Source organism: Hypanus sabinus (assembly GCF_030144855.1).
Source record: "Hypanus sabinus isolate sHypSab1 chromosome X2 unlocalized genomic scaffold, sHypSab1.hap1 SUPER_X2_unloc_1, whole genome shotgun sequence".
NCBI lineage: Eukaryota > Metazoa > Chordata > Chondrichthyes > Myliobatiformes > Dasyatidae > Hypanus > Hypanus sabinus.
This window is the reverse complement of record NW_026778979.1, coordinates 702966-713208: the sequence shown is the minus strand read 5'-3', so window position 1 is coordinate 713208 and position 10243 is coordinate 702966. Positions and strand designations below refer to the sequence as shown.

At 48.6% G+C, this 10243-nt stretch overlaps 1 protein-coding gene across 1 annotated transcript; it reads right to left on the bottom strand.

Moving 5' to 3' along the window:
* Positions 1–7423: 7423 nt before the first annotated feature.
* Positions 7424–9853, bottom strand: LOC132385695 (oocyte zinc finger protein XlCOF6-like). Its single transcript, XM_059957905.1, has one exon. The coding sequence runs from the start codon at positions 9318–9320 to the stop codon at positions 8301–8303; it is 1020 nt and encodes a 339-aa protein (XP_059813888.1). The 5' UTR covers positions 9321–9853; the 3' UTR covers positions 7424–8300.
* Between the last annotated feature and the right edge of the window lie 390 nt (positions 9854–10243).

Sequence of the window (10243 nt, the reverse complement as noted above, 5' to 3'; positions counted from 1 at the left end):
ACCCGCACACAATCAAATGATTTAGCTTTATATTTATTAATTTGACTAAAGGGTCAGCTGAGAAAAAGCTGTAACACCCTGAGAACGATGTCACTGCGAATGTAACGGTCTTTCTGTAGAAACAGTGTTTGGGTTGTGGTTGGAGATAACGTGTGCTGTGGAATGTGAGACGTCCCATGCCGGGGCTGCAGTTTCGAGCCGTGAGACCGACACCGGGATGATCCAGGTGGGAGATGAAGCGAGAAGCCGCCGGAGAGACTCGACCCGGAGCGGAGCCATGGTCCGACGAAGGCGGGGAGATCGAAGGCGGATCGGTGAAGGGGAAACCGTGAGCTCCAACTTGTACACATTCGATCGCTTCATTATAATGGGCCCTTATCTTTTTTTCTTCTCAGCTTTTTCTTCACTAACCCTGCAGTCAAATTAAGAATTAATATAAATCGTTTAATTGTACGCCGCTACTGATTAGTATTTCGTGGTGCTGATTTGCAACAGGGTAACAAATCTCGCAGCATCCACACAAACAGGGGTTTTTCGGAGTGGGTTCGCACCTCAATCACACATGTCCGGCGGGGCCAGAGATTGCCTTCTCTAAACTTACGCAGCCGACAGAAGCAAAGTGTTTCAATTGTGGCATTGAACCAGTGAGTTGTGTGTTTAAATCTGCGCTAAACCTTTGTCCGGTAAATTGATTACACTACGTGCTATGGATGCGGCCAGTGCTGAGTCTCCCATAGCTGGGGGCGGAGAATTCAAACAAAAGTTATGTTCGTTTCTGCGGAGCGAGGGGAAGGAGTGGGAAAAATTTTAAAAAGATCCAGTGAGGGGACTGCCTGGCGTATCGAGGAGAACACATTCCCAGCAATATATCAAGGAACACCCTAAAGAAAAAAAAACGTTTCTGAAGGCTTAGAAGCTGCAGTGTATCTCTGTGGATTTATGCGAGAGCCATGCTTGATACAGGCGCGCAGATCACCTTGCCGTACCGTTCATTTCACAATCAGTATTTGACGCATACATCAGTGACGACACTCAGTACACCAGAGATCTGGGATCTTAGTGCGGGTGATTGACAGTATGACGGTAATTTTTCAGTGAAACTGCAGTCTTCAGAGGCAGATGTCAAACTGGCTAAGGTATTTGATAAATCAGCGCTGGTTTGTCCGGACCCTGTTGAGAGGGGCGGAGTTTCAATCCTGGTGCGATCCAATGTCTCAGCTGTGGGGAGGCGAAAGGGAGCCTGTAAGGGGAGTGCTGGAGAGAGCTTTCTGTAAACAGTTCTGTTCACCCGGTGTTTCGAGGAAATGCGCGGCCGCACTCGGCCGGATAATGAGTTTAGACGGACGAGTGTGTGATTCACTCAGTCAAAGCCAGTCCTGTTATGGCTAACAGAAGTAGGGCGAGTGATGGGAAATCTCCAATTTTCCGGAATGCCTGAGGCTGAGGCCCTCCCGATGGTTGCTCCGAAAGACCACGAAGAAGAGTCGGATGTGCCTGCTGGGATACTGGTGAGGCCCGAACTACAGACCCACTTGATTGTACTGGCGAACAGGATGGCAGTGATTGTCAGGAACACCACGAAGAATCAGATCACCTTCAAGCGGCGCTGTCCCTGGCGAATCTCTTCCCGATGACCGTAATATCCCGTGTTCCTGTGAGACAGGCGGCGAGAAACCATCTGCAAAAGGAGGGAAGATACCGCTGACTCCCCGGCTCCTCCGGGTTGGAAGAGAACACCGATACAGAAGATGTGGAAATGGAAGGTGTTCTTCTACCTACGAGTTTGATGTGAGTTGATCCAAGGGCACTCGCCAGACTATCGGGGTGACCGAGGACACCCCGTTCAGAGAAAGGTCGCGGCAACTAGCCCCTGCAAAGGTGGAAGACGTTCGGCAGCAGTTGTGCAAAGGGAAGGAAGCCCCAGTGTGTCCCAAATAGTATTGGCCTGGAAGATGAATGTGAAGATACGGAAGTGTGTGGACGACAGGCGTACCGTCCCAGACTAGTATCCGGTCCCGAGAAGCGAAGACGCGCTGGACTGTCTGACTGGTGAGCAGTGGTTCAGTGTACTGGACTTGAGGACTGGGTATTACAAGATCCTCATCCGTGAGGCTGACAAAACGAGGACGGGCATTTATATGTCTCCGGAGATGTTTCGAGCCCCTGCAACCTTCCAGTGTGTCATGGAGTAAACGGTGCGAGGTATGAACTTACGTGAGGTAATGGTGAATCGGGACGACTTGTTCGGTCCACCTGAGAAACATGAAGCGAGGCTACTGAAGGTGCTCGGTTGAGAGCTGAAAAGTTAAAATATTCCCTGGACAAGTGCCAGTTCTGCAAGGTCTGTCTGCTGTTTTGGGCTCAGAGTCTCACGAAATTGAGTAGCTACTGGAGTAACTTCCAGTGTTGTTGTTTATTTCATCTCCCTGCTATGGTTGCAAGGACGAGTCTGAGGATGAACCCTAGTGCAGGACAGAGGCGCGGAGGCAGAGTTGTGCGGCGTTAGCACCGTCGCGAACGGGGAACCGGTATCCAGGAGAGTCTTTACACGGAGACGAGGTTTATGTAGAGTATCCAGGAAATGATGCGGAGCTTAGAACTGACCGTCCCTAGGAATCAGGAAACGAGGTTCACTCACACGAGAGTCGAACAACGAACAGGCAAAGCCTGGCCCTGACGCCCGAGTTTTATCCTGTGTTCGCTAATGGGAACCAGGTGTGTTGTAATTAGTGGAACTGGGAATGATTGACAATCAGATGAGTGGATTACTGCCTAATTAAGGAGGTAAAAGCAAGATGGGAAATTGCCAGACGGGTCCATGATAGTACACCCCACCCCTTCAGCGGGAGCCTCCAGGCGATTCTCCAGGCTTGTCCCGATGGTCCGGATGGAAGTCTTGGATGAGGGTGTAAGCTTAAATTTACCAGACCAAATTACTGCACTACAAACAAGTTTTTATTTAATCTTTCACTCGTTTATTTGTTCGAATTCAGCCGGCGAAAAGGACTCGGAGCCGATCATAAGGAAGACTGAGTATCTCTCTCTCTCCCCGGCGGCTCGCAACAAGCTTTCTGTCTAACACTCAGAAACATGACAATTTATAGAACTGGCGGAACAAAGAACAGTCGGTTCAATGGATATTCCCACCAAATTAGTTACAGCAAAAAATAATTAATTAGATAAGTGTACATTAAATCACAGGTTTTACTTACAAATTCCAGCTTTATCATTAAAACTTCAACAGACAAAGGTGGGAACATAGATCAGTGACGTCACATTGTGGGGCATGATGGAGGAAGCCTAGGGCTAAGGGTAAAACCTTCAACCAAGTCAATCCAGTTTCTGGTGTAAGTTTGGCCAGCTGATCATTCACTGTACTATTGGCTGGTTCCACTATGCCGGCTGCTTTCGGAAGGCAGGAGCAGTGGATCTGCTGTTTTATAGCAAGTTTTTTGCAGACTTCCTCATTTATTTTGGCTGCAAAATGTGGCGCATTGATCGAGTTTATCATTTCTGGAAGTCCACAGCGAGGAATTATTGATTTTAGAAATATTTTCACAAGTCATGGTCGTATTATTAGTTGGAGGAACAGCTTCAATTCATCTGCTAAATGCATCTACTGTCACTAAGCAATACTGATAACAATGTAGGAAATTCTATAAAACCAAGCTGTAAACAAGAAAAAGGCCCGCCAGACAAGGGGGTAGATCCGGAAACACAAGGCACTTCCTTTCCAGCATTCATCCTTTTACAAAGTAAACATGCTTTGGCTCGCTCTTCAAGTCGTCACTTTTATTGTCATTTTTCCATAACTGCTGGTATAGTACATAGTTAAAATGAGCAACGTTTTTCAGGACCATAGTGTTACTTGACTTTACAAAAACTAGACTGAACTACGTTAAAAACAACACAGAGAAAGCTAGACTAGACTACAGACCTACACAGGACTGCATAAAGTGCACAAAAACAGTGCAGGCATTACAGTAAATAATAAACAGGACAATAGGGCAAGGTGTCAGTCCAGGCTTCGGGTATTGAAGAGTCTGATAGCTTGGGGGAAGAAACTGTTACATAGTCTGGTCGTGAGAGCCCGAATGCCTCGGAGACTTTTCTCAGACGGCAGGAGGGAGAAGAGTTTGTATGAGGGGTGCATGGGGTCCTTCATAATGTTGTTTCCTTTGCGGATGCAGCGTGTTCTGTAAATGTCAGTGATGGCAGGAAGAGACACCCCGATGATCCTCTCAGCTGATCTCACTATCTGCTGCAGGGTCTTGCGATCCGAAATGGTGCAATTTCTGAACCAGGCAGTGATGCAGCTGCTCAGGATGCTCTCAATACAACCCCTGTAGAATGTGATGAGGATGAGGGTGGGAGACGGAATTTCCTCAGCCTTCGCAGAACGTAGAGACGTTGCCAGGCTTCCTTGCTAAGGAGCTGGTGTTGAGGAATCCGGTGAGATTCTCCGTCAGGTGAACACCAAGAAATATGGTGCTCTTTACGATCTCTACCGAGTTGCCGTCAATGTTCACTGGGGAGTGTTCGCTCTGTGCCCTCCTGAAGTCAATAACCATCTCTTTTGTTTTTGTTCACATCAAGAGACAGGTTGTTGGCTCTGCACCAGTCCGTTAGCCGCTGCACCTCCTCTCTGTAAGCTGACTCGTTGTTCTTGCTGATGAGACCCACCAGGGTGGTGTCATCGGCAAACTTGATGAAATGGTTCGAGCTGTGTGTCAGCACAGTCATGGGACAGCAGAGTGAACAGCGGTGGACTGAGCACACAGCCCTGGGGCGCCCCCGTGCTCGGTTGGAGATGCTTTTCTCGATCCGGACTGACTGAGGTCTCCCAGTCAGGAAGTCTAGGATCCAGTTGCAGAGGGAGGTGTTCCGGCCCAGTAGGCTCAGCTTTCCAATCAGTTTCTGAGGGATGATTGTGTTGAATGCTGAACTGATGTCTATGAACAGCATCTGAACGCATGTGTCTTTTTTGTCCAGGTGGGTTAAGGCCAGGTGGACGGAGGTAGCAATGGCAGCAGCTGTTGAGCGGTCGGGACGGCACACAAACTGCAGGGGGTCCAGTGAAGGGGGGAGCAGGGTCTTGATATGCCTCATGACGAGCCTCTCGAAACACTTCATGATGATGGATGTAAGTGCAACGGGACGGTAGTCATTCAGGCAGGACACTGAAGACTTCTTCGGCACGGGGACGATGGTGGCGGCCTTGAAGCACGTTGGAATGGTGACACTGCTCAGGGAGATGTTGAAGATGTCAGTGAGAACATCTGCTAGCTGGTCTGCAGGAGATGTTGTCCTGTAATTGGTGATGTCCTGGATGCCCTCCCACATGCGCCTCGTGTCGCCGCTGTCCTGGAAGTGGCTGTGGATTAGCTGGGCGTGTGCACGCTTTGCAGCTGCTTTCTGGAAATCAGGGTGCCAGCAAGATTGTAATAATGTATTAACCATTCAACCATTCCCTCCTTGTCCAGGCGTGTACAATTATGTACATAATCTATCACAATAGGTAAGAACACAGAGGGAACACAGACCTGACCTGCAGAGGTCACCCATAAATTGGTCTGCGGATTAAGGTGGCAAACCATGTGGGACCATAGTTCGCGCTCTCCTTCAGGGGCGTTTTCCTGAAACTTACGTATCTCCCCCATGTCTGGCATGCCCGTCCTTCGATTTTGTCTGATAGGAGCTTGCTGGGTTCATGAGGGGTCTAAACTTGTGGGATTCGAGGCTGTCTGTCTAGCTGCTGAATCAGCCCTGGCATTGCCAATAGATATCTCAACAGATTCCCCAGTATGGGCTGCACATTCCATAATAGACAAAACTCGAGGGAGCTGTAGAGTGCTGAGTAAGTTGTTTGCAAAGGTAGGTTAAAACGGGGTAGCCAAAACAAGTCAGGAAACATTCAAAGCTCCGTAGTCTGTGCATAACGGGAGTCTGTGTAAAACTTCCCATTTAAATCTGTTGCTGGGATACAGGCACAAGTCAGAGTGAGCAGCTCAGCCTTCTGGTCGGACACAGCTGTTTCGAAAGAGGCTTACGTCACTGTCCGTCATTATCATACAGCCAGAACATCGATTCCTCGCTGGATTACCAGAGACCTTCCATCCTCATAAAACGTTGCCTCGGGCTTGAGGGGGCAATGCGGAAGGGGTGGGAGAGTCTGTCCTTCGTTCACGGTGATCCAAACAGGGGGGGTGAATTTGGTGCCGCCGACTTCATGGACTGGAATTGTCCGGAGATGTGGTACGTCTTGGGTTCGGTCAATATTAAAAGCGTGCCTTACCAGATGTCCCGTCTTCGCCTCTGACTCCTTCCCGTATCGGCATTCGCCCGAGGCCAAGTCTTGCCAGTCTCCATTGGTGCTAGAGGCTTGTTTCGTCAGGGTGTAGGCAAGAAACTCACGCTCTTTAGCTTGAACCCAGGGCAAACCCGAATGGTGGTATGGGGCAGCACCAATCCTGTCTGTCACCGAAAAAATCTGAAACTTCGGCCAGTCATGCACTGCCGACTTTTCCTTTAACCTCTCCAGTCATCTCTTGAATCTTCCAGGGTGCATACACAGGAATTACTGAGGGCTGTCCCTCCTCCGCTGCTCATGGATTAGGCAGCATTCGGGTGGGCAATTGTCTCTGCAGAGCCATTAACTCTTGGCTTTTATTGGATTCTTCCCTCCCTGACTCGGAATAATCCTCTGTAATCACTTTCTGGATCTGAGGGTATCGACAGCCTCCCCTTCCCCGCTGCCGCTGTTTTACCCGAGCAGCCGCCGTATCTGAGTACTGGGAGGCTTGGTGTTCGGGAGCACCAGGTGCACTCGGCCCCTGGTAAGGTGGGGAGAGTACATTGGGTGCCCACTGCTCATCACGGTCAACGTCCTCAAACAGGGTTCGGGATCCCTTGTTTCCCCGTCAGTTCGAACGTTAGACTGACGTTCCTGCCCTTCTCTCCTATCTCGGCCGGCCTTGGTTTGCTGATGTTGTTTTTCCTGCTCTCGTTTTCGGCGCCCATTCACCCATTCACACTCCACCTTTAGCGTCTCCCAACCTTCTGCAGTACGTACCTCTCTCCCTTTGTCACATGCATTATCCCTCCAACTTGCTCATCATGTACTGTTCAACTTTGCATCTGCCTTATCCTTCCATTGCCTTTTCAACAATTTCCACTTCTTCCCACAGTTCATCTTCCAGATCAAAGTTACTGCTTGTTCTCAAGAAGTGATATCGCCGGCTCCCGCCCAGTGGCCACATTCTTTTCCCCAATCTTTTCATTCAGCGCTGCAGTCAAAATTCACAAATCTTTTTCCTTGTCTGGAAAACTCTCACACACATTGTGTAGGGCTGCTCTCGGCCCACTCGTATCACTCGACTCCATGCCCTCTAAGTAATTTAACCAGCAGGCACCAGGTGCTGAGTTGATAAATTTACCCAGCACGTCTGCCTCCTGCCCAGTTAGTAAAATTCACCCGGTACCGCCTCCTACTCAATTAATAAAATTTGCCTACCTTATACAAGTCTTCCGACAGATACTTTCCCGATCCCGTCAAGATATGCAAGCAGCCCTCAGCGAGGAACCGTGCCTCCACAGGAACTGACGGAGAGCGACAAAAGGTGAAATACCCGTTGGGCGCCCGGTCGGTCTCTGCAGTCCCCGGAGTGGTCCGGCCGCTTACTCAGTCTGTCTGCTTTGTATTGGGATCCTGTTCGTGACGTCCAATGTTAAACTCGGGAGACCAGTTTCCTCTCGGCACCACAGTTTATTGGATTCTCTTGCAAGAGTTTGAAACCCAGTTATCAAAGGGAAGGCATGTCAGTGCTGCCAACCATCTGACAAGTGGACTCTCTCAGTCAGGTTACAGCAGTATATTCATACATAGTAAGCCCCATACATCACTGTTGCAAGCTGCTATTAGAACTGGTACACCCACCAAGTCTGTTGGTGCAAAACTTAATGTCTTAGGTAACAGAGTGCACTAACTCAAGGCTTGAATATAGATGGATATACAGTCCAGTCCTTATCAGCTATTCCCTTTGCAAGGACCTGACTTCATTCCAGACAGATGTTCATTGCTGTCCTTATCGATGAGTCCTGACTCAAACACGAGTACAATATATATTATCAAATTCTCAATGTCCTTCTGACAATTAAAAAGAAACCAGTATAAGCCGCTTACTTTCTTAACTACTGAAGAAAGAGTTTATTTTAGTTCAAAAATTCCTGTTCAGTCCTAATTATTCTTTTATCTAGAGGTTACTTCGGTTCAAAATAATTTTTTATATATCCGCATTTCCTCAGAATGGTTTCTCCCCATTGTGAATTTGCTGATGCCTCGAGAGCTGAGATGAACGACTGAATCCTTTCCCACATTCAGAGCAGATGAATGGCCTCTCCCCAGTGTGAACTCGCTGATGTAACTTCAGTTGGGATGACTGAGTGAATCCCCTCCCACATTCAGAGCATGTGAATGGTCTCTCCCCAGTGTGAACTCGCTGATGCACCTTCAGACTAGATGACCGAGCAAATCCTTTCCCACATTCAGAGCAGATGAATGGCCTCTCCCCAGTGTGAACTCGTTGATGTAACTTCAGTTGAGATGACCGAGTGAATCCTTTCCAACATTCAGAGCAGACGAAGGGCTTCTCCCCAGTGTGAACAAACTGATGTTCCTTCAGATGAACTGAATCGGTGAATCCCTTCCCACGTTCTGAGCAGATGAATGGTTTCTCCCCAGTGTGAATTTGCTGGTGTCTGAAGAGTTGAGATGAACGAATGAATCCTTTCCCACATTCTGAGCAGCTGAACGTCCTCTCCCCAGTGTGAGCTCGCTGATGTACCTTCAGTTCAGATGACTGAGCAAATACCTTCCCACATTCAGAGCAAGTGAACGGCCTCTCCCCAGTGTGGACTCGCTGATGTAACTTCAGTTGAGCTGTCTGGGTGAATCCTTTCCCACATGCAGAGCATGTGAATGGCCTCTCCCCAGTGTGAACTCGCTGGTGTCTCTGCAGGTTGGACGAGTGAGCGAATCCTTTCCCACAGTCTGAGCAGGTGAACGGCCTCTCACTAGTGTGAACTCGCTGATGTACCTTCAGTTCAGATGACCGAGCAAATGCTTTCCCACATTCAGAGCAAGTGAACGTCTTCTCCCCAGTGTAGACTCGCTGATGCTCCTTCAGTTGAGATGACTGGGTGAATCCCTTCCCACAGTCTGAGCTTGTAAACGGCATCTCCCTAGTGTGAACTAACTGATGTTGCAGCGGGTGATTTGACTGAGTGAATCTCTTCCCACAGTCTGAGCATGTGAATGGCATCTCCCCAGTGTGAACTCACTGATGTTGCAGCAGGTGATTTCACTCCTTTCAGGAGCAGGAGAATGGCCTCTCCCCAGCGTGAACTCGCTGGTGTCTATGTAGTGTGGACGAGTGAGTGAATAACTTCACCTATTCAGAGCAGGTGAATAGCTTCTCCCCGGTGTGAACTCATTGGTGTCACTGTGGTCTGGTTGAGCGTGTGAATGTCTTCCCACCATCCGAGCAGGTCAATGTCCTCTCACTGGTGAACTTTAGGATATATCTTCAGCATCGACAATGGAATGAATGGCTTCCCACTTGCAGAACAGGTGGAGCATCTCACTGTGGTGTGAACTTGCTGATGTATCTTCAGGCTGGATGACTGAGTAGTTCCCCTCCCTCACACAGAGCAGGTGAATGGCCTCTCCCCACTGTGAACTCACAGGCGTGTCTGCGGGTAGGCTGTGAGAGAATCCCCTCCCACACTGAGAGAAGGAGAATGATATCTCATTGTGATCAATTCTCTGCAATTCAGAAAGTCAGACGTTTGAATCCCTTGTACAATCAATGCAGCTGAAGAACTGATCTCCAGTGAACAAATGCTGGTTCCCAGCTCCCCGGTTCCAGTGGATTTCACTGAGTTTCAACAGAAAACTTCATTTCAGTGACAGAACACATTACCAGCTGGTATGAGATAATTCTTCATCTCTGTGGATCGACAACAGATGTGTTGGTGTTGCAAAGAAAATATTTGGTCACTCCTAAATTATCCAGACAGAGCAAAACTGATGTGTTGTTGTGTTTGAGATTCCCGTGCACAAGTGTACTGCCATTTCAAACCAGTAAAAATATTTGCAACAGACTTCAATGGTTGAAGGACAGTATTTCAGGAGAGATTATAGTCTGTGGTGAGAACATAAGAACATAAGAAATAGGAGCAGGAG

Bases quoted from the DNA above. Each gene is read 5' to 3' on its own strand.
- LOC132385695 (XM_059957905.1), bottom strand. From the start codon at position 9,320: ATGCCATTCACATGCTCAGACTGTGGGAAGAGATTCACTCAGTCAAAT.